A 25023-nucleotide genomic window follows, 5' to 3' on the forward strand; every position below is an offset into this window, starting at 1 on the left:
GGGGCGTCGGGCCAGGCCTGCCCGGGGGGTCGGGGCAGCTGAGGGGAGGGGGTGCCGCCGGTCGTCTCCTCAGGAGGCGGAGAGCGGCCGCTCCGCCGAGCGGACCCCGGGGCTCTTCGCCTGGGTACAGGGGAAACCTGGCCGGGAGCCCCCTGCCCCCGGGCTTGGCCGGACCCTCGGGCAGCGGTGTGTAACGGGGCACCGCCGGAGGGGCCTGGCACTTGCCTCGGCGCCCAACAAATCATTAACTCGGCTGCCCCGTCCTGGCTGCGAGGTCGGGGATTTATATTGGATAAGGAATTATAAATAAGGAACAAATGGGAGTTTTACCTTTGGGCCGAGCGAACAGCTCGTCGGGAGGCCAAGCTCCCAGCTGGGCCTGGGGCTCGTGTTTGGCCACGGGTGATCCCAGGGCGGACAGCGGGAAGGTTTTTCCTGGTGCCTTGGGCTCCTCGGCAGCGGCCTGTGCCCTGAGGAAGCCAGCGCCTGCCCCGCTGTATGTACACAAAATCCTACGTGGAAATTCCATGGCTGTTCCTTATCAGCGTTCATCCTATTGCAAAATAAAAATAACCACCTCCCTGAATGAAGAGCAGTTTCACGGCACCAAGCAGAGTGGGTAAAATCGTGTGGGTTCAGTCAATTTGATAGAAAGTCAAATAGTTAAAGCCCAGCCCCTGGTAAACACAGCCGTATGTAGAAACCTTCTGCCTGTACCTGGCGTGCTCACGGGCAGTGACTGGTATGTCAGACTGGTGAAAATAGAGAATGTTTCAGGACATACATGCTTCACTGTTTTTACTGAAGCACCAAAGAAGTCACACCCAAGCCAAAATTTCAGTTCCAGAGAAAGATTTTTTTCTAACATAGAAGCAATACTCACAGTTTTCATTTTGGCTGAGTCACTGATGATTTTGCAGGACGTTTATTTTCAATGAAATGAAGGATTTCTTGTGCTCTGAACAGCTCATTCTCTCTTATGCTGGCTGTAGAAGTGCAAGTCCAAGCTGATTAACAATTCATACATACAGACACTGGCAAACATCTGGAATTTTACAGTGTCAGATGATTGACTGTGTTTGCTCATTGCTTGCAAACAGCTCTTTTTACACAATTGTGCAGACCAGACCACGGTGTTTTTCATAATTAATTCACTGGCATAAATGTGGCGTGTTAAACCTCATTGTCTTCAAAAGAATAGAAGGAAGAACAACTGGTGTAGGTGCTCTAGGTAGAAAACTGAGGTCGGGGTGAGATGAAAACCTTCAAGTGGCAATTATATGCTGATATTAATCAGCATTTTAAAAGTTCAGCCATGAAAGAAAATATGTGTTGAGGTTTCACCCAGTCTGTGCAACTTGTTACATAGTTGCAACCTGACGTACATGGTGTGTGTTTGTGTCTTAGTCATGTAATTATTTTTAAATGCCAGGCAAATAAAAAACACAATGAGAAGGAATATTAGCAAATAAGTTAAACACTTCTATGTTTCAAAATAACTTTGCTAATGAGTCATGACAGCATTTAATGCTATTGTAATTTCACTTGAATGTAGCAATTTAAGAAACAAATTGACTTTTAAAAATTATTTTCTACTTCTCATAGGCTGTCCTGATGCTTGCTGCTTTCAGTGCTTTCTATGGAAATAGCATTGTAAGAGAAGAATACAGCCACTGGAAAACTGAGGCACAGAAAGACCTACGTGAATCTTCCAGTGTAGCATTGGAAACACTGCATAGGTGAGAATGCAAAACTAAAGTTTCTCCACAGTTACTGTCACTCCTGGCAAACAACTCTAAGAATAAAAAAGATTGCTCGAGCTTGCCTAAAGATATCTGAGAGCATTTGATCTAGACTGTGTACAAGTGTAACCTTTTTTAACTCTTTTTTTTGAACAAGTACAAACCCAGTAATCTCTGAACAATTAATAGTGTTGATAATAAAAGGCTAGTAGATTTCTGCTATGTCCTGACACCAAAATATTTGTTGAACTGTGTGACTAGGCTTCCTTTTTATCATAAATACACTTAAGCTGTCTAGTCTTTTTTTTTTTTTCCCCACAACATAGTGGACCTTGACCAAGACTTACGTTTTCTTAAAGATAAATTTCTGGGCATTCTTCAATCCTTAACTCAGTAGGTTTTTTTCTCTTTTAATTTAATCTTTGTTCGCCCTAGTCAGGTTCAGGTGTTTATCAAGTAAAATTTAAAATATATATTAAGAAAAATCCCAACGCATTCAAGCTATTCAGTATGCACCCCACTTCCAGAAAATCAAGCTCTCCAGTTCTTAAAAGCGTGTGCACTATTTAGAACCACAGCACTTGATTAATGTGACAAAATTATGCCTTTAATTAGAGTAAACTTTCACAGTTATTACTGAGAAAGTGAAGGTTTAAAAAATTCAAACTATCTGTGATTATCTCTGAAAACTAGAAGTTTTTTGTTAGATTTTTTTTATTTCCCCCTTCCACACATCCCCCCCTTGCTTTTATCAAGATATATTCAGTGTGGTTTTTTATGTATAATGGGTTCACCGCAAAAAGCTTCACTATAATTTCTTAAATATGGTTACGCTAAGAGAACTAATATCGTACCTTTACACCATCTTCTGTCATAGCCTCAATAGCAGAGAAAAGAATTATCTCTACTGAAGTACTGGATTGAAACCATAGAAGTAGCTAGTTTTACCAGTACAAGGCTATAACCAGGCATAAGTCTTGTCTCCCTATACAATGTTTTCTCTACAAGCACCCCAAAATAAGTTTCATCGAATGTAATGATACAGTGGATCACGTTAAGAAAAAAAAAAAAAAGTAATTTGTCCAGTAAAAAAGGCATGCCCCAAGGTGTAAGCCTGAATTTATAATTTATGTGTATTTATTAACTCAATGTACTTAGAATATGTCGTACACATATTATGGTCCTGGTACAACAAGCTGTGCATCTTTGCTCCTTCTTGAGCATTTCAAAAGCCCATTTTTAACTTTGAAAACTGGCCAATCTGTTTGGGCAGTATTTCATGAGAGACCAATTTACCCAATGAGCACAAGTAGAGAGAGGTATCACCAGGTAGCTTCTTGGCAGTAGTGCGTAACTCTGAAAATTATCCATGGTTGAATGGTTTGTGAGGACTCTTGCCTATTATTATAGGTTGCATTGAATGTTAAATTTAGAATTATTGTTAAAAATCTGCAATCCTTTATTGCAGATAAGGAAAAGGTTCCAAGGGATTAAATCAGTACTGCTGTTCTCAGTTGTTTCCAGAAGCTGCTTTTCAACCTAATCTGAAACTCCCTCTGTGTGCACTTACACAAACCACAGGTCGGTAATACTCTGTTTTTTCCCCTGACTTAATTTTCCTTTTCTGCACTTACTATCAAGAAGCATATTTGCACTGTTTTTTCTTTTGTTGTTTGGTTTGGGCTTAGGATTTTTTACCTGTTGAAAAATGTGAACATTTTAGTGTACTTTTGTAAGAAACTTGAGTGAACGAATCGATTTTATTGCTAGCTTTGACAACAGTTTGCTATTTCAATAGCAAGTTCTGTGATTCCCAGTGACAGCTTTGTCCTCAGCCCTGAACATCCCCCTGCTGGAATTTTGCCTTGGACTGTAGCACAAGAACAAAATTAAATTCCGTGCAGGGTTTTGAGACTAAGAATGATACCCTTCAAATCAATCAAACCAAATCAAGAGCTTGTGATTTCTGAAAGGTCGTTGTAGCTAAAAACAAATAATTAGATTCAGCATAGGGTTGACTGGGTGGCATGTAGGGCTTGTGAGATGCAGGTCAGACAATGTGACATGCTGGCTTCTGCACCCTCGCACCAAGGCTGCATGAAATCAATCATTCAGTAGCATCTATAATAAACTGTGCATTAGGTGAAGTGATCTGCACTGGCCAACCTTGAACTTCTATAAGGCATGAAGTTCCTTCCTAGACAGAACTGTAATAGTCCAGGGTGCATATTACATATATATGGATTACAGTGGCTACGTCTCCATCTGATGGGTCTAAATCTACTGGACTAGGTGTAATCTTCTGGGTAGTTATGGATGAATGAACTGTATAACATACTGCTGCAGTTATTCGTGGAAGTGAATTGATGAGTCTCAGGGAATGCATTTAGCAGTGCCAAACATTTGTAATGATAGTATTTTAATGGAAGAAACATTTTTCTTTCAATACATTTCTCTGTTCTTATTAATCCCTTGTAAATATTTGTGATAATTAATGTTTTATTAGTTCCTCTGAAATAACTACTGTGAAGAGTTGACAACTTTAAACATCACATAAGCGATAAAATATTTAGATAGATTGAACAGGCAAAGTTTCACAACAGCAAAGTATTGGTGATACTTTTTACAGCCCTTTTTCTGGAACTCCACCTTACGCAAAGAAAATGATTTCTGACCTTATATACCTTCAGAATACTGCACACAAACATGTACTTAATATGGGGGGAAGGGAGCAGGTGACTATGCTATCTGGTACTCCTTGTGTTTATCCAGTTCAGTTTCCGTAATGTGAGTTGCTGGGAAATCAGATTCAAGATCCTTTAACACTAGTCATTTTGTAGAGTATGAAATAAAATACAAGCATTAAAAAAAAAATAAAAAATCAAGAAGTGTAGAACTAAAATGACTTTTCACAAACAGCCACACCACTCTTGTCTCAGCCTTTTCTGAGCTGCTGCCAAGGACACTGAAGCAATATAGTACTAAACAAAGCACAATAAGAGTCTCCAGATATATGCAAAGAGGGAGATGTAGAGTTATTTTGGGCAAAAAAGAAACAACATACTTGGTCAGACTCAAGGCAGGCAGCATTCCACTTTTGTTATCACAGTAAAAGGCTGATACATGAAAATGAAAGACAAATGAATTCTGTATTTTGAAAAACTGAGGTATAGAGATTTGTTTGCCTAAATGCAGGCATCTAATGCCAATTTAGATACCTATTCTACCATGCCCTAAGGCGGCATGGGTTTTCTGTTCATCCTATGTCAGATGTGACATCCTAGTGTGGATATCCTTGGACATTAAATATGGCACCAGGCACTTGTATTTAAGTGCCTGAATTTCACTCATATTTTTTCTTTTCTTCTTCTATAACGTGCATCTCACAATAGACTATCCATCACTTTAGGAAGCAAAATTACTCTAGTAACTTCAAACATATTGCATTGTGAAACTGGGTTTTGGAAGCTTTCATTAGATCTAAGGAGGTTTTTCTCTAATTCTGGGAATAGTAAGAAATTTAAAATGTGATTGTATGAGTATCTGCATACATGTGGGGGGAGGGGGGGGGGAGTTTTTCTCTTCCAGAATCACTAGAATAACTTAGCCCAGATTTGCACCCTCAAATTTGCACCAGCCCTGATTGAGCAAAGCAATTTCCAAATCAATCTACCTGTGCAATGCCTCGAAAATGGGCTCTGAAATGGAAAGCTGTGCTGAACCTTAATGATGGAGTCATTACGTTCCTCCCAAATGACAGAAAGTAAAATAAACAAATGCTCATCTGGGCAACTGGAATTCCAATGGTAGTGCCACTGTATGATAACCTATCTGCCACCATTTTAATACGTCACCTGGTAGAACATTTAGTACTCTTTGAAATGAATTAATCTCACAGAGTTTACACAAAGAAAGAGAATTTGCTCTGTCTCAAGAGTTTTTCCAAGAATTCTACATTCAGAGAATGAGGTATTCAATAAACCTTTGAAAAAGCAACCTACTGTTCATGTTTTAAAAGCATTGTGCTGACTACTTAGAAGTTATTATATTAAAATGTTATTAATACAAAGGCCTGTAATGCAGAAACCCTATCTAACAATGACAATCTCAGCACTTATTATGAACCTAATTATCACATCATCAGTGCACCTAACACTTTAATGTATTTATTCCCTTCATACGGATGAGTATGTTTGCATCTTTATGTGCCTGAATATGTTTTAAAATTAACCCTAAGTGGGTATTTAGCATACCTGACTTTAGGCACTATACCAAGTCAGGTTGGCCATTTAGTGTAGAGGCATAGAATTTCCATGGAGAGTAACAGAAGACTCCTGAGGTGAACTAAAAATCACATAGGGGGTTTAGTGCTGACAGCAATCCCAGAATAACTTTTTATTTCCTCTGACTACATGGGAAACCTAGGGAGAACTGTCTTCTGACTTAAGCATCTCAGTTAGCTGTTGAAAATTAGACAATGCAATTAATTTGCAAAATTATTTTCTCAAGATCTAATGGAATTTGTGAGTAAGGAATGCAAACTCTTGAGTCCAAAATTAGTACTCTGACAATCAGGCCGTCGTTCTTTGTAACTATAAGGAAGGTTTCTTGTTTCTAAAAATAAGAAGGTAAGACGTATTAATACTTCAGTACTCCTGACAATAAGTCAGCTTTAAATCTGGTCCAAAAGGTGATTTTCCTTTGAGCTGGAGAAAAAAGTACGTTTTCCTTTGATTTCATGTTCACTGAAGCTGTGCTCTGGAGTTGTTTAGTAGACACTCTACTTCATTTAAAAAGTGATTTTTTCCTTATAGTCCTAGTTTCATCATGACAAATAAAACAGTTTCATAACACTGAATGCAAGCAACCTTCTAGTTCACTTTTGTGTACTTATGAAGGAGACGTTACACATGAATAATAACATACAATGTAATTCCAGACAATTGTGTTACACACAGTGGCCCTGTAAATTCTACTTAAAAGTCAAAAAGTCTTACAAAATTTCCCTTGGGGTGAGAGGGGAAATGTGAAAAATGCTGGCTACTGAATAAGTTCATAAATAATTTGCACCTGACTTCAAAGAAATTTAACATCTAATGTATCTGAAGCATTTGGGAAGCAGGAGTACAAACTGCGATCACATCTAAAATTAGGAAAATTGTTATAGCCGCTCAACCCTTTTAAATTCAACCTTCAGCATTCTGCATCAGTTCTATAAATTTAGCTCAATCCATTGTACTTGTCTGAGAATTCAAGTATGAGAAAGCAATACACATTTGGAGGGTTTTTTTTACATTATTTGAACTTATTTTATAAAACAAAAGCAATGCAGTTCTCAGACTTCTGACCCACTTGAACTTTCATGCTGTCATCTAAGAAGAACTACTGGACTAATATATTCCTTTTTCATAAAGTTCAGGCTTTTATAAACCAACACTAGACACAAAAGTTGGTGTTCTTTCTCATGACTGGGTTTCTGTGCTACTGGATAACTCAAGATGACAACCCTGTTCCATAGAAGGTATAAGCACTTGGTCACATTTGGTCAAATTAGCCACAGCACGTAAGAATCAGTAGCAACCTTATGTTTCCGTGTTGACTTCATGGAGGCTACAGGAGGACCCATTGAAAATCTCTTAATAAATTTGAACTAACAGAGTGAGTTTGAGGATTCTCCTTCCTGTGGCAATTCTTCAAGTTCTCGAGGCCGTTTCTAGCGCACTGTCAAGCCATGGCCTCTGAGTTAATACCAAGCCTCTGACCAAGAAATCAGCTTAAAGCCAGAATGTGTGGCTGAAGGTGGTACACGAAACTTCTTAACTGATACACTGTAGTTTGTGCCTTAACTAAATTCCAATTAGTGGGATACATTACTTTTGCAGTCTCGGTGGAGGTAGCCCATTGATTATAGCATTCAGTCCAAATGTAATTGCAGTTCAGGGATGGGTGAAGGGAGTTAATTGTTGCATGGGCTACATTTTGCTTCGTTGCAACTTGGATTCAGGCAAAAATGGATGTACTGTTTTAACAACGTTTTGAGTTTCTGTGGGGAGTAAGAGGCCACCATGTAGATTTGAGGCCTCCAAACATTTCACTTTCCAAGTGTCTTTAAAAGAAAGGTATATTCCAATCTCTTTTACTAGCACGGTGCCTTCAGAGCAGTTCTTCTTTTTTTGTTTGAAGGAAAAATCTACCATTGTGATTTGTTAAGATGTTAAAAACCCATTCCATTTTCTACAGATAGTTTGGCTGGCTCTCAAGCAAGAACGTAGGCTTCTATTATAACATATTGGGAGCTTTTAGAACCAAAGCAATTCATAATAAATTTATTCAAATTGACACATTTCTGGTTACAATGTCTTCATTATTTCTTCTGAGTTATGAAACATGAATTATATCACTGTAACCACAACACTAGTCAAGGAAATCTAATTTGCCGTGAAGTCTGTTTGTGCAGTCATCATGTAGCTCAAGGCATACATTCGATTATTTTCTTGTACTGTTTCTTATATTGGTGTTATTCCAAAGGCTATAGGGGTATTATAACCTCATTACATCTCATTAAAAAAAAAATATTCTGACACAGCAGGCTCTAAAAATATATAGCTACATAACAAATTAGAAATAATTACATCAGTAGAATCTATTAAGCATACATTGAAAAGAAGCATATTTCATGGAATCACAGAATGGTTAAGGTTCGAAGGGACTTTAGAGAGTTCCAACCCCCCTGCTGTGGGCAGGGACACCTCCCACTAGAGCAGGTTGCTCAAAGCCCCATCCAGCCTGGCCTTGAACACTTCCAGGGATAGGGCACCCACAAATTCTCTGGTCAACCTGTTCCAGTGTCTCACCACCCTCACACTAAAGAATTTCTTCCTAATATCTAATCCAAATCTCCCCGCTTTCAGTATAAAACCATTACTCCTCATCCTATCACTACACCCCTTTATAAAGAGTCCCTCCCCACCTTTCCTGTAGGGCCCCTTCAGGTCCTGAAAGGGGCTGTAAGGTCTTCACCTTTTCTTCGCCTTTTCTTCTCCAGGCTAAACAACCCCTCTGTCTCAGCCTGTCTTTGTAGCAGAGGTGTTCCAGCCCTCTGATCATCTTCGTGGCTTTCCTCTGGACTCGATCCAACAGGTTCATTCCAGATTATTTTATATACTTCAAAGTTTCAGTTTAAGCAGTACATGCATTTTATTATCATAGCCAGCAAGTTAGCCAATACTTTATTCAATTCAAATTAAAGCTGAATTAAATTAACACAGCACAGAATTCCTGAATCATGAGAACAGAATCATTAAAATGATCAACATAAACCAAAAAAGGACTTTTCTAAAGCAAAATGAAAAGGTTCTCCATAAGTATCTTTTCTCTCTTATACTTCGTTTATTATATTCTTCTAACAAGAATGAAGTGAATTATAATTGGAAAAAAAAAAGAAGCTGATAGCCCCTTTTACAGCTTCTTAGAATGGAAAGGTTTTTTTTCCTCTCACTTTGCTGTCAGAAATGAAAGCCTGAGCTGCAATTATTAAAGGTCTGAATTTGCATTTTTCAGTAATCCAGAGAAATGAGAGCAGCTATTGTTATGATCATTATCATTATAAAGTTCTTTGTCTATAGATCTTCTAAAAAAGTTGTTGGTCAGCTGTTTGTTAGATGCCTTGCCAGTTATCAGATAATATCAAAATAACTCAAAAAGAACAGCAAATTAAAATGATACCTTCGTATACTCACAGATGGTAAATCCTCTATAAACTAAAGCATCTGAATGCAGTGCCTAGTGCTAGAAGCTAAAGCATAAAATTTGCAGAAACTAAAAATATATTGATGGATTTGTTTGTAAACAGCCGATAGGATCTTGTCTCCAAACCTAGTTTTCTTGCTCCCCAGTTCTTCTCGTTGAGATAGCTGAACTAGACAACCTCTCAGAACTAAAAACTTCCCTACACCAAGACCTCTCAAGCTTACTGTATATTGAACAGCTATTTGAGGAAGAATGTTAAAGAAAAAAAGAATCTTGATAAGACCTTGCTGGCCTGAACTACCAGTGAGAAGGGCCAACTTGAGAGAACAGAGAGTGCAAGATCCCTTCTGGAGTAGTGGAAGAGGGTAACTATTCTGCCAAAAGGCAGATGAGTTCAGATGGCTCTTTAGGTAACTAAGATGATTGAGTAAAATAGGCAACTCCAGCCTTATTCTATGAATGAAAATTTATAGACCTGCCTTGGAACATCTCCAAAGCCAGCTCAAGCAGACACCCACTGAAATGGTGTATCAGGAGTTTATCAGGTAGAAGTACCTGACAGGAAAAACTGAAAGCCAAGCAGAAGTTTACTGTGCCTAGGGAGGTTTGAAGTAAGCATATTTTATTTCCAGTTTTCCCTTATGAAGTGTATTTACTTGTATTAGGTTTTACTGTGATCAGATATGTGCCTGTTCCTAGTCTTTGTGTGGAGACAGTCTGGAAAGAGTCTCACACAGTCTAAGTCTCTGCCCTATTTCACTCCAAATTCTGTTGCTGCAGCAGTTACCATGGAAGACCTCAGTGGAGGGCTACAATTATAGCCAGTCCTCTTGCCACTGGCAGCCTTTTACAGAGCCTTCAGCCCAGGGCCTAGGCAAGCAACTGCCCATGTTCAGTTCCATGGAGTAGAACAGGAGAGATGAAGTGAGGAAGCAGGTCCTCACACTTCCATAATGCTTTGGAAGGGAGGCAAGATTATACTCACCTGCACAGGCTTTTAGGTAATCAACACCATGGGAATAAACTTTGCTTCCTTGTCCAACATGGGATGGGAGAAGAGCTGAAAGACAGTGTCTGCATTTGGTGTAGGTTCTTTCACCACCTCTTTGGCTGCCTCTGGCAGATTGGTGGCCTGGTCACTCTTAAAAAGCTCTTGGTCCACCTTGCTGTACTGTATAAGCACTGCAAGCGAGTCATGGATGTGGTAGAAGAGCCTCCTTCTACCAAGAAAGGTGGTGTGATGCTGTGGTGAGGCAGGCATTGTGGAGAGCTCAGAAGAGGCTGCTGCAAAGATGTGGACAAGGTACTCTGACCTGAAAAGGTCTTCTGAACTGCTTGGCAGCAGTCATATAGAGCAGTTGAGGTACTGCCATTGTTTCCAGAGTTCAGGGAATTAATGCTTTTCCAGGCTGCTGCATAACTAAGGGAACAGAAATAATTTAACAGGTACTGCAATTTGTTTTCATACTAGGATTTCATTTTTCAGGGAGTAATAGTGAGAATATATCAAATTGTTGACCCTTCGTAAGAAGGCTTCAACATAAATTAATTGTTGTGTAAAAAAATGAATTTCATGTTTACAGTGCAATTTGTCACTGAAATGGAGGCTCAATTAGAGTCTCAATGATTTACTAAGGACATTTTAAACATAATGTCCAAACAATGCTACATAAATTAAACATGATGTAATTGAGTGTAACACTAAGTGGCTCATCACTGTTGATTCATGTGGAAATCACAGAAATTTTACTGATCATTATGCAGTCATTCAGTATTAATGTAGGTACCATATGTGCTTCCATAGGGATTCTACTGTTACTCAGCATTCATTAAGTTTTAATGTACCATTAAAAAGGCATCAAAAGACCCATCTAAAAATACTGCCGCAAAGGTAGTTCATTTAAAGAGAGTTAAAGAAACATGTTTTACTTTAACTTTACAATGCAAAGTAAGTTAATAATGAATCAGCAGAAACAGTTTAGGAGAAAATACTGTTTGACTGCAAACCAGACTAGAAAAAATATTTGAACTAAAGGCAAGACATTCTCCCTCGTCTAGATTTCTGGACAGCCACCTCTATTTGTAGGCAAAAGTGCTCATCGTAGAAGTACACAGTCTTCATTCAACTGATGCTTTACAGTAACCTTCAGCTTAGTGATTGACTGTAGTAAAAAGATTATTTTTAAAAAGGGAAGGGGAAGTATGAATTACAGCCAGATTACTTACTGCATCCGTGTGGTGGATGGGGATTGAAGGGGGATGAGGAAACCACGGCAGTGTTAGTAACTTGCCCACAGCTCCGTGCTTTTTCTTCTAGACCTGGTGTGCATCTGCTAGCAAAATGTTTTTTCCAGGCTTGAACACTCAGCATATCTCAAGTATGACATTGCTGTAGCTCCTTCCACTCAGGGGCATACTTTCCATCAGAGCCAGGTATCGAGGCCCTAAGCACGTCCTCCCTTGTCTTGTGGGTTTGGCTCCCTGAGCTCAAGGCCAGACCAATTGCAGCTGGTGACCTTGGGAAGAGCTCTTCAGACAGCTTGGTGGAGAGGCTATAGTCAGCGCTGTCCCCTTCCTGGGGAGCTCCTCACTTGAGCTACAGATCCAGCTGCATCCATGCCTGTGTCTGACCATGGACCTGCTTGTCTGCACCTAGAGCCACAGACTTTTCCTCCTCACTATGGACTTGTCTGGTAATCTCAGCTGACCCTGGCTGCTGTCTCCAGGCTCCCCTGTTCCCTTACTCGAGGATGGTGGGATGGGGCCCTGACCAGCAGGGCCCCTGTGTTATCACACTGGGTTCTGACTTGCCCTTCCTTTGGGAGCAACAGATCTTGGTGCTCAGGTGGGAGGTAGCATGAATGTTTCCTTGGCTAAGTGTTTTGTTGTTAAGCTTCTTAATTTCTCATTTCATTGTTGGAAATCTTACATATTTATGGCTTGATAACTTCCTGGGAAAATTGCTAATGGATGAATTAGAAAGATTAAATGAACTATTCTAGTCAAACAGAGTATGTTGGTATTGGATATCAATAGAAATTCCTACCAGAAAAACAGTTGAAATTTCATATGTAAAAATGGCACATTTTAGCTGCCAAAGCAATCTCATTATTTTAGGTTGAAACGAATGAACAACTATCACAATGAACTGAGAAACCTACATATCACGTCCAAAAGTTTTTAAACTCTTTTGTTCACCAGCCAGAGAACTGAAAAGATCACCTGTGAATAAGTAGGGCTTAGCAAGGTTCTAATCAGCTGGATATTTAGCATTTAGACGTGTGAAACATAGACTTCTCTCCAAGTCTTAATCTTGTACAGAAGATAGGTATATCCTGCAGGTGACTCACTATGGCAAATAGCTGCAAAAGGAGACAAGTTTGAAAAATACTAGTGGCTAAGAGAAAATATCCTCTTCCCAAGATAATGAGAGAAGTGAATCATAAGGCATGCTCAGACCTACATCTTTGTTTTGACAACCCTCGATGATACCTAACAGATAAAATGGCAAAAGTGTACAAGTCTCAAACAAATGCCTATTGTACAAATCTTTATGTTATGTAAAGATGAATGGCATAGAGAGTATGAATGGGGATTGATGAGTTAATGTCTCTTTCAGAAAAAGAATTGGAGAGGATAAAATTAAGCTAGCAAGTTGAAGTTCACAACAAACAAAAAAAAGATGGTTCTTCAGACAGTGTGTCATTAAGTCAAAGAACTCCTTGTCACACAGTACTGTCTGTCACTGCTCAAACTTTACAGGAGTTGAAAGAATGAGTAGCTGAGTTCTTGAACAAGACAACTATTTAAGACTATTAAATACATAGAAATCATCTTCGCTAGGCATTCTCAGAGCTAAAAATTGTTGAAGGTTGGGCACACCTGGGATAAGTATTACTTTGTGTGTTTTATAATCTTATGTTTTTCCCTAGGCGTGAATTTTTGATCATTGTCAAAAGCCAGGTAACAGCTAAATGAACCTTCAGTTTGACCCAGTACAGCCATTCTTCCATTATGCTCTAAAGCTGGAACAGACTATTGTTTGAAGATATAATGATTAATCGCTTGCCTTGGTGTAACAACTTTCTTGTGTTGAAACATGGTTATGTCATCCTAATCAGTCTTCGTTGTTTTTTTTTTTTCTTACACTAAACCAACCTCATTCCTTTAATCTTTCTTGACATGTTTTCTAAAGGTCTTATAACTCTTGTTTTATTCTCTCTTGCCCAAATTGCCTTCCACCTTTAGATTATCAATCTAAAGAGTCAGAATTCAATCTAAAATATCTGCTGCTTTTAACCACATTTTTTTTCCCACTTTCTGAGAAAAAACAATCATTTCTGCTGGGTTGCAGCTTTATTTCTGCTATGTTGTTTCCCCCACTGATGATCTGGCAACTTACATTTCATATCACCACCAAATTGTGCTTTTAAATTAACATAATAGTTACACAAGAAAAGACTCACCTGCTTCCTTTTCCTGACAATATGGTCTAGCAAACCCTTCCTTACCTGTCTTTATCTATAGTGAGCACCAATTTACTGAAATTACTTTTTTTTTTAAAAAAGCATTAATAGTAGACACCAAGTAAAAAAAATTAAACCCACCACTTCCAGGTAGAGCCCTGAAGCCACCTTCCCCCAAACCTCCCTCTCTCAGGGTCCCTTGTCCTGATGGGCCTGCCCCGGGTGAGCTCTGTGTGCACAGCTGGTGCCTGTGTCTCATGGCAGCTTCTCTGGCAGAGACACAGCTGTGTGTGAAAGAGCTACCACACAGTTACCACCTACACAAACTGTAATGCTCTCCTCTTCCCACCCCTGGGTCATCTTGGTAAAGAGAGACTCGGGTGAACAGTGCCTCTGTCAGAGAGCTTTCTGTCCTCAGCACTCCAGAGATGGTTAAAACATGTTAGCTCCAAGAGCTGGGGCACCAGCAGCTCAACTGCCTGTTGGCTGTCTCCCAGCAGACCTTCTGACCGTTCAAGAACTAACCCTAGCAGTACTGCAGCCTTTAATAACAGTTAACAGTATATGTTAATTCTTGCAAGTGAGGCACCAAATGGTGCAACTGCCTGGGTACCCATCTTTCTCCTGGTCCTCTAAAATTTAAAAAGGAAGCCATCTGCAGTCCACTGCTTCAGAGATTGCTTCACCTCTTTGTATTACTTAGGTGCTGGAATTTAGAATTACAGCAGCTTGGCATACGTGCTGTAGGGAGCTACTTGCTTGGTACGTGCACTTTGTAGCTGCAGGTGTCCCCCGATGTGATCCACATTTGTGTGGCCAAATACACTTCAGTTTGCAGAGTGCAAGTGTTTAATTAGCTCTTGGCATTTGGAGAAACAGAATAGCGTCTGCTGATGGGATCAATCATGCTGTTTAACAAAGGTGACCAATTGCAGCTCTCTCCACATTCCTTCCCCGTTTCTGTTTAGTTCAAGTGTTACATTTAGAAAATTGCAATCAGCTTAACTATTTTCACTGTATTTTTGATAAATCAGAGCTATATAAGGCCTTAAGCAACTGTGAAATAAATTCATTTATCCTTGCTTTACCACTTCAGTTTAAGTGCGACTGTAGCCATTGTATCTTAGTTCTTGGGATCACATAGGGAAAAAACACCCCAAAAACCCAAGAGTAAACCAACAGGCAGACACACACATATAGCTGGGACAAAGTTTTGAAATTATGAGTGCAACAATAGTTTATTAATTATTTTTTCAACTAGAAATACAGTAACCATTAGTAAGGACACTAGTGGTTAATGTACACCAGCCCTAGTACACTAAGTACACTAGTACTTGCAAATAACCACTGTTGGCCAGATTTATTCTTTAACAGCTGTTGCAACTGCAGGTTCTGTGGACTTAATTCTCTCCTGGGCCTGAGCTGATTGTATTTTTTAACTCCTTTACTCCTCTGGATGCTCACTATCACACACCTGCAAGCCCATTCTTTAACATGCACATTCTTTAACCTTCGCGTTCTTTTAACTAGTCATTTGCAAAACTTTCCCTTTATGTACTGTACTGTAGGGTGTTCTTGTTGCCCTGGCTATGATGATATCAAATATCACAGGCTAAGTAAGGTCAGCCCTGCTTAGTACTCAGAGGGAAGACTTTAAGCAAGTGTGACTACCCTCTGCGCGGTACAGGAGAAGGTGCTGCATTATTTATAGCTAGTATTTTGCTTTTAGACTTACTTCATTACACATTAGTAAACAGTACTAGACAGCCCTGCTGCGTTAAAATTTTCTTATTATAAAAAAGAGGACACAAAAGGAGGTCTAAGAGCTCTGTTCACTCACTAGACATGACAAGTCAATTCTACAGACGTGGAAACAGCTCTCCAGCCAGACTGTATTCTAAGTAACTCTATTCTCCATATCCAACTTTCCTTTGATAATTGCAAAAGACTATTCTACAACACTTTAATGCTACAGTCTACACCTGACTGATAAGTACAAAACAATTACCCACAAACTTCAGTTTCAGTATTTCAAATCATTCCAATCTTTGTTTGAAGAAAAAAACTGTCAGCTGGTAGGCTTCTTTAAAGCATTCACATAATCTGATGTTTTGTCTTTTCAGTTAAACCTCACTATAATACATCCCTATGTTCTATGTTTTCCCTACTTCTCTATCAGCTTACTTCAAAATTAACATAAATTTTCTGATATGTACACTCTTTTGTTCCATTGTTACCTGTAGGAATTCAGGTATCTGATACCCACATGAAAATAAGGTATCACTGTGACCATATAACCCTATAGAGTGGTAACACTATATAACCTCATCCAATAATCTCTGTATCAAGCCTATAATTTGTAATCAAGTTAAATCTCAGTTCACATACAGAATGTAAATGATGACTAAACCTAATTTTTGTGGGAAGTTGCTTTAATGGTTAATTAATTTCTTTCCCAATAGTCATGTTGACTTCCTTATGCAAGTTACAGAGCAGCACTTACTCTTGCATTAGTGTCAGCACCACACAATGTTCTCATGCATAAAACAGAGCAGGCTTGAATTTATGTCTTAAAAATGACCAATGACAGTTGTAAAGGAGCCATGACTACTAAAACAGGAACAGCTTAATGTTTCAAGAATGACTAACACAGCATAGACATCCTCAGGTGCTGTTCCAGACCATTTAATATGGGAATGCCTCTAATTGAAGCCACTGTAGTGGCCTTAAGTGCCAATATTTTGCCATTTTTTAATGAATAAAGTGATTAGGTCCACCTAACTATATACTGTTAAACATCTGGGGATCCTCCATACTTAAAGATGTTAAAACCTTTTAACAATTGCACATTTGTTCAACTTTTAAGTTCAATATGAAATTCTGATTAAAAAATCCAAATAGAGACTTCAGACTACAAAAAGGTGATGCCCCATTGCTTTGACATTCTCTGAGCATGGCAACAGCCTCTTCAGCTTCTTCATCTGTTTCACCAGTTGCTGTGAGGAAGATTCAAATGACTAAGGAGAATTAGCTAAGAATTAGCTTCCTAAGAATTAGCTTCCCACCCTACCCCTAAAATCCTGGTTTAAGCATTATTTGGGAATGCCCATGCACTCATGGAAACAAATGCTTTAGAAATCACCAAGCAGACCATTTGTTGAAACAGAAGACAGTTGTTCTTTGCATGCAACAGCTGATATCAACAAACCAGCTACAAAAAATACACTCATCATACAATCACAAAGTGGTAACTAGTAAATGTCACTGGCACTTGTGTTTAATCACATTGGCTGTAGTACGTTATTGGTACAAGAATGTTCTCAACGTCTGAGAAGTTCACAGAGGAATTAGCAACTCCCATCCAAATCCAACTCTCTTGGATTCTTTTTGGCATTGGAGTTTTATCTATTTCTGTTGGAGGTGACACAGCCCTTGCTATTTCCAGGCCTTAAGTTACACATGCACAGTCACTCTGAAATAATGATTACCAATACTTGTAGTTAAAATTTCCTAATAGTTTTAGTGTTCTTTTCAGATACAGTTGCTTCTCCCTTTCCCAAATGCTACGAGATTTTCTTTCATTGCAATATTAGTGAATGCAGAGCAACACCTGCCCTGTACAGGGTTGCATTTTCATCATTGTACTGATTACATGAATGTGGATGACAAGTTATCAGGCTTTCAAAGTTAAGCCTTTGGTTTCTGGCTTGTACCTACAAGTTCCAAATTGTATAATATTTGTAGAACCAGAAGCCAAAACAGAAAACAAAATATAAAAGGTGGGAGGAGAAGCAGCACTTCCTATTGTAAGACATTGATGAAGAATATAAAATTCTTTTAAAATCTTCTACTGGGAGGAAGTAAAGTCATTCCTTAACTGATAATTTGCCTGAAGAAAGTTAATCTTTTGTGCATTAAACAGATAAGGATCAGAAATACCCTTTTTCTAGTCCTCACAAAAGCAGCAATTCTCCAGATCAAGAAAAGCTGAACTCCTTGTCTTTTTCTCTACATCATTCCGTCTCCTCCCCTCTTTCATTAATTAGTTCTCTTAAGTAACTTGAATAATTTAGGAATAACTAAGTCCACTAACAGTTTTAGTGATCTTCCAGGGTGAGGGAGGGAGGGGAGCTGTTGCACTGGTATATGAACGTTAGGTTTAATAGCGCTGAAAAGAGAAAACTATGTATCTCTTTCAAATCAGCTCCTTGAAGACGCATACACATCAAAAATCCTAAGGTGTTAGGCACTTATATTAACAAGCAGGAGTAGCTGACAAAAAATAACGCAACTTTATGTACAAGACATTGCAATAGATTGACACACAGTTTCTGTTTTAGTTACCATGACACATAGTTCTTGGAAGACAAAACAAAATGATGTATTTATTAAAAGTGTAGAACCCCTTTACGTGCAAGTTTCACATCATGTTAACAAGGACACCTCCCCTCTCACAAAGCTATCCAATTAGAAATTTTAAAGAAAAAAAAAAAAGTCCATCTTACCTGTGATTTTCAATAGGACTGGATAAAATAATCCGCATCAAAAGCATTAATTAAAAGTTGTGAAGCATTTCCATTGATATTGCTACAGCTTTACTTAATCATCAAAACAGACTTCGTAAGAAATCTGTCTATAACAACATCTGTCTCAGATTCAGCTATCCAGTCAGCAGCCAAGCTGAACAGCACATTGCAGCTCTAGAACCTCAGACCATTCACAGCACCCAGAAACAGTTGTCCTGCCTGTGTAGATGGCAGCTCAGGTCCAAAAACACTATTTTGACTTCAGCTTCTTTTTCTGTTAATGTAGACATAGACAATTAAATTAAGACACATTTTTCCTTCTGCAAAGAATTCTATTTGCTTGGCTACCAACCCACCAACTTGGTCATCTACAGTTACTCTTCAATCTAGTTGCAGTTGTCCAACTCCTGATAGATGCACTCTGGCCAAGCATTACATTCAAGGATGTACATCCTGCTACTCAACAGCATCTTTTCTGTTTCTATTTAACAGAATTCTTTCAACCTTCTCCACAACTGTGTATTAAAATGGGATTCTAAGCTGCAATATCCTGATTTCCTTCCCTAGACATTTTGACTGCCACTCAAAAGCAGCAAGGGGATTGCAGCTGGTATGGAATAACTAGTTGCCTTCTGTGGGAAGACATCTGTAGTACAGGTTACCCAAACTGTAACTATTCTTGGGCCAAAACACAGTCTGTTTTCCCCTCATGTTAGGCATCCGCATCAAAAATTTACTGCTGTTGAACTTGGCCTTGCAGTTGCTGGAAACGCTTGTCACTCAAGCATAAGCGTCTTCTTGTTTGAACAATGAATAAACACACCATGTTCATCAACAAAGAGTTTTTCTGGTAGAATTTAATACAAGAGTATAAGGAAAAATGAGTCTCTAGATGTACAGTAGCAAGATTTAAAAATGTCTTATATGTCAAAAGAAGAGAAAAAGAGAATGTTTAGCTAAACAATATTGCCAGCTAGCAACAGAAAATCCCACTGAAGAGTTTCACAGTACTATTGTGTGTAGACATTTCAGTTAGTTATCGAGCAAGTTCAGATACAAAGACAAGAAGCCCTAAAATTCAAGCAAGGTTTCATTTTAATCTCTGTTACAAGATATTTTCCTTCAGGAGTTCACATAAAAGGGCAATGTGCTTTTAACATATGGGACTAAGGAACATACAATATAGTTCTGTAGTCAAAACCTACAAAAACAACAAAGTAAGGTTGTTTGATCTTTCCCCCAAAACAGAATAATTGGACTCCACTGATTTGGCTGAAATAGTGAAATGTCATGTAGACTTGTATTACCACAGAGATTAAATTAGTCCCATGAAATAACTTTAGTTGCCTTGGCAGAGAATACAAAGGTTTGAGAAAAAACACGTAACCCACTCTAAGCGCAAACAAGGAGATTTCTTTTGCAGTGCAACCTGTGTGGCAGGTACAGATCAGCATGTTGTACAGGAACGCTGCAAACCTGGACTTCAGAGATCACAACACACACTAGAATCCTGGGAGAGTTACAATTTTCAAGTCTGTCCCTCAAGACCCAGTGAGATCTAGAATGTAAGCCCCAATTAGAAACTAGAAAAAAAACCCCAAAACTACCTGTTCTACCTCACCGTTTCCAAATGAAGCGCTGTTCTGCAATCAGATGCTGAAACACATCTTTTGAACTACCTTGTGGGTTCCCCCTGCCCTTGGAATGAGCCCTTGATTGGAGGCAAGAACAAGGCAGAGAACGAATGGTGTAATACACTTTGACAGAGGACTACAATATACGAGAGAAAACATGAGAGAACAGCAGTGAACAAATGTCCATCGGCTTTCTTTATGAATTTTTATTTACTAAAACATTCCTTGAAGGATTTCAGCATTAAGTTAACACTGTTATTTGTAATCAATAATTGACTCTGTGCTAGAAAAGTAATGAGACCTCTTCGAGATTATTGCACAAAAACCTGGCAGCAAACCATTAATAACCCTTTGAAATGCACATATAGATCAGTTTCTGAAACTGAGTTAGAGAATGTCTCTACAGTACAAAATAAATATATCATTAAAGAATAGAAACTAAATACAATTCTTTTTATTTAAATCAAGTTCAGCAAGAAAATATTTTAATATGGCAAATACCCCAGCACTTGCTGCATGCATCCGTAATCTCACTATTCCATCATGAGTGTGATCATATTTCCACCCCTCTCCCCAAAAGGTATAACCTTGACAAGAAATGGAAAATAGATAAAATATAACATGAAGCATTTTCTTTTAATATATTCCCATTTTGGTATTTAACACTTAATCTATAAATAGACACTCTCAGACATAAGAATGCTTTGTAAGTGTGTTATCATGCCTTTTTAAGATTAAAATATTTTACATGAATAAGTCCAAAGCAGTTCATTCTTTAATCATACCTCCAGTGGAAAAAAAATTCTTCTATTTCATTAAGTATCAAAACTGGAATTTGCATTTTATCAGTAAGTGACTATATGCTGATGACTACTTTAAAATATATCTAGTTCACAAAAAGTATTGCTTATCTGAGTGCTAGGTAAATACTATATACAGGCAGTCAAAGAGTAGATGAGAAATGTCACATAGTGCTACTGTTAAGAAAAGTTTAAGTAGTACAAAAATTTCCAATAATTTATGTTCCAATTTTTTGTGTGTGTGCTACCAGGAAAAAATTACAGGACATTAAAAAAAAGGTCAAAATACTTATCCCAACTACTCTCAGCTGAAGCAACAAAACCATCCATTTTTTAAACAAAGTATTGCATATAATTAAGATTTTCTACTAATTACCAATTTAATTTAATAAAGTAATATGGAGGCAGCATGTGGTAGATTTAAATTCATATAATCTGTTAAAGTAATACACAATTGAAAATTAATGAACTAAAATTTTTAAGATAGTTTTAAATCTAATTTTAGCACAGTGCTACGTAGTGTTCAGTCTGGAAGGCTAAAATCAAGAATTTTTGAATCTCATTCTAATATAAGCAAAGCTCACCTGCACCTTCTCTAAAATCTTTTTAGCAGCATAGTCAGCTTTATAAAGAGAAAAAGGCAAAATATTACCATAATTTACATAGTCTAATAATCTTTCCAAGGCATCAAAGGACCCAGCTTGAAATTCCTATAACAATCGACAAAAATATATTAACATATACTTGCATTTACACTTTCAAAAATTTGTAGTTAGTATTAAATTGGCCTATGAAGCAGTAGTAAAGTGCAAAATATTTGGTATAATATCTAGTGATTAGCTTTTGCTTCTGTGGAATACAAATGAGTAAGCCTGGCTCTTCCATTGACTGATATGGTGTTTGATGGTGGACCAACCTGGAGGCAGGGGAAAAAAAAAAAGAAATATTAACATAACTTTTCAGATTCTTCTCTCTGAATGTTTCACAGTATTATTTCAAGGAAACAGAAATGCTGTTACTTCAGCTAGCATTTTTCTCATCTTAATGAAGAAATCATCTCCTATATGATTTCTGAACAAAACACGCATGCTACAGGAGTGGAAACGTAAGAAATTACTTAAAAATATATTTTATCCTATCTAAAAATTCCCTGTGTAACTATTCAAAACATGCATCGTTTTTAGTTCTTCTCCAGACCTGTTTGCAAAGAAATACTTGGAAAAAACATCACTAAACCAAACACTTTTTATTAAATATTAATAGAGCTGACTTCTAACAAAATCTTCTAACACTCCTTTATACCCTGGTAATCTTCTTCTATCAGGAGCAAACTGTAACTTCTAGGATAGATAGCAAAGACCTGATTTTCAGGAGAGCTACATAAACCAGTAACCCCAGCTGGAGTTAATGGGAGCTGTGGATGCTCCACAGCCACATGAACCACATATCACAGCACACAGTTTACTAAACACAATGAAAACATTCTGAAGAGAAAAATGGTCAAAAAGAAACCTCATTTGACCCATTTTAGGTTAGTAATTACTGAGGGCCCTATTGAACAGAAAAGACCAGCAATACAAAAGGCCACAGATCTCAGCATTGCATACTCACAACATACTAAGTAAAACAGGAAAAGAATAAAGAATTTGGCTAGTGGTGCCAGCTTTTTATTTTTTTAATGATTCCCTCGTGGAGCTGAAAGAAGGGAGAGTATGGTAAGTGGTAAAAAGAGAAGCAAGCACCTGAAAGACCTCTTTAACTGTTCAAATGGATCAGGTTATGACTCCTTTTACTGAGTGCAGCATCATAGTGGAAGCTATGAGGTGAATGCATTTTAAAAGTCTTTTCAATACTGGAGATCACTTTTGGGTGCTAATAAGTTATTGATACGAAATGTTTCCTTTCTCTGTCCTACTACTGCCAATTCTCCACGTTAAACATAAAACGAGACTGTGCTTTTATTAAATTTGCCATAGGCCAAACCCCTCTTTCTTCTGTCAGCCATACCTGTACCACAGCATATGTGCTCTGAGTAAGAGTGAAAAGAACAGCAGGTATAATTTTATGTTTGGCAAAACTTCAGTGAGTTCTTCATTGCATTTTTTGAGTGTGCGTTTCAGGGTTGGTTTTTTTTGAAGCCTGTTTCAGGTTTCTGTTTAGCAGAATGCTTTTCTTTATGCTTACAGCATCTTCATTATTATAATTTTTCCTTAAAAAGTATAGCCCTCTCCTCAACCCCAGCCTCAACAGATACCATACTGAGAAAGAATATCTTTAATAGGGTCCCCGTTGTGCGGGGAAAGAAGGGAAAAGAAAGGGAGGGGAAAAGGGACTTCAGTCATCATCTCTCTCTTTTTGCCCACGCCATTCTTGTACCTAAACGGAGAAAGACTGTAAGGGTCAAAGCAACCCTAAGAACATCTCTATTAGAAAAGATTGAGTAACACCACATAATGAAGTTTTTCTTTTCTTTCTAGTAGAAATGGACTTCTTGAATTTTGAAAAGCACATTATGAATTTTATTTTTTAAAACAGTTATAAGCTACTGTGCCAACAGCCACACCTTATGCATATTTCCCATAGAATCATAAAACAAAGTTCATACGCTATGCGAATTAAATAAAGTACAGTATTATTCATAATGTACTTATGCATTGGAGGGAAAAAAAAACTTAATAAAAATATGCACGAACAAAATCCAAACACTATTTCTGGTAGAACAGATAGATTTGACCTTTAAGTGACTCTGAACAACACAGCATTTGCTTAATCTTATCCTGTCTTTAAAGTGGCTGTGGTTACTGACATGTAGCTAGAAGTAATACTACGGTGTATTATGTGCCACTTTTACTGACTAGAGGTCAAAAGCTACTTGAGCACGCTGGTAACCTTTCCGGGAAACTGAATCTTCCTATTCAGTGAAGAAATGATGGGACGTCTACAAGTCTCAGAGAGGCTGTTACAGCGCTACACTGAAACACAACCTTAGGTATGAAATGGAATGTTCCAATATCTGACCCTTCACTGAGAAATTTTGACCCCAGGGAATCAAAGACTTCATAAAACAAAACCAAAAAAATAGCCCCTCACATCTACCCACCACATCATTTGTTTCTTTCAAGTTCCAAGTAGGAAAGGGAAAAGAAACAAAAACTACTGAATTTCTTTAACCTTCTGTAATGAGAAATTATTCCTCTATAGAGAATGTTAAATTCTAATGCTGGGTCAAGAAAGCTTTATCTGATACTATCGTTAAATTGCCTGGTTACAAATTTAAAACAATACAGATTTTTAAAGTGTGCAATATTTTACTCAATGAGAGAAGTACAGATGAATTTTAGGGGAGAGAAAAGAAAAATTAAGCCACAGTTTTAGCCTGAGAGGGTGGAGGAAGATGGTCCTACCAGGACTGTTGACAAAACATTGAGAAATATCTTACTAATGATACCAAACAACAGCAGGAGGCCTGAAGTACCTTTAAGAAGAATTAAGGACATGACAGAGTCTAATAAATAGAGAAATACCACGTGTCTAAAATCATACCACTTCAAACCACATAAACACAAACAAATAATCGAGTATGTTCCTGATTTTATGAAAGAGGTACTTAGTCGATAACATAGAGACTTCTAATTTGTTTCAGGAAGATTTCCAATTGGATTTGTACTGTTTGAAAATACGGACACAAGAAGCTTTGCATGTGCATTCACCAGTTTATTCGGCAAAACCAAACTCTCTTCCCCACCTCCCTTCCTAAGAGATGCCCTGGGAGCACTTTGTGCCAGAGCTAACTGCTGTTAGTGTCAGGCATTAATATGGTCATTCTGAAGGATGCACCATCAGTTCATTGTTATGGATGCAATGATGAAAACTCACCCTTTTCAATTTGGCAGCAGCTTCTCCAGAGCGGATTGCAGCCAGCAAGCTCTGGTGGATCTGTTCTGGGTCAGAACGCTGGAATGTCACCATGGCTGGTTTCTTAGGGACAGGGGGTGGGTGGTCAGTGGAAGCACCTGACTGCGCCGGACTCTTCTGCTCGCTATTCATATTGCTGTCGTTCTATAAAGGGAGGAAGTGGGAGGGAAACCAAAACAAAACCTTTTAAT

The 25023-nt window shown here is 38.2% G+C and overlaps 2 protein-coding genes and 1 long non-coding RNA gene across 5 annotated transcripts in view; 1 reads left to right on the forward strand and 2 right to left on the reverse strand.

The window, feature by feature from the left end:
• LOC106895047 (growth factor receptor-bound protein 14-like) overlaps positions 1–892 on the reverse strand; it is a 15175-nt gene extending 14283 nt beyond the window's left edge. Inside the window, exons 1-2 of the mRNA XM_014954131.1 lie at positions 785–892; positions 331–512 (exon numbers count right to left, since the gene is read on the reverse strand). Coding sequence (XP_014809617.1) covers positions 331–512; positions 785–892 — 290 coding nt within the window. The remainder of the gene's footprint in view (positions 1–330; positions 513–784) is intronic.
• Positions 893–1685: 793 nt separating this feature from the next.
• Positions 1686–25023, forward strand: part of LOC106895339 — a 30143-nt gene continuing 6805 nt past the window's right edge. The window contains exons 1-2 of the long non-coding RNA XR_001413409.1: positions 1686–1739; positions 3211–3323. This is a non-coding gene — a long non-coding RNA (uncharacterized LOC106895339). The remainder of the gene's footprint in view (positions 1740–3210; positions 3324–25023) is intronic.
• COBLL1 (cordon-bleu WH2 repeat protein like 1) overlaps positions 19561–25023 on the reverse strand; it is a 55467-nt gene continuing 50004 nt past the window's right edge. For all 3 annotated transcript variants that reach the window (XM_014954716.1, XM_014954715.1, XM_014954717.1), the window contains 2 exons: positions 24794–24976; positions 19561–21833 (listed from right to left, as the gene is read on the reverse strand). In XM_014954716.1, coding sequence (XP_014810202.1) covers positions 21747–21833; positions 24794–24976 — 270 coding nt within the window. In that variant the 3' untranslated portion in view covers positions 19561–21746. The remainder of the gene's footprint in view (positions 21834–24793; positions 24977–25023) is intronic.

This window comes from Calidris pugnax, unplaced genomic scaffold (assembly GCF_001431845.1).
Source record: "Calidris pugnax isolate Ruff unplaced genomic scaffold, ASM143184v1 scaffold103, whole genome shotgun sequence".
In the NCBI taxonomy this organism is placed as follows: domain Eukaryota; kingdom Metazoa; phylum Chordata; class Aves; order Charadriiformes; family Scolopacidae; genus Calidris; species Calidris pugnax.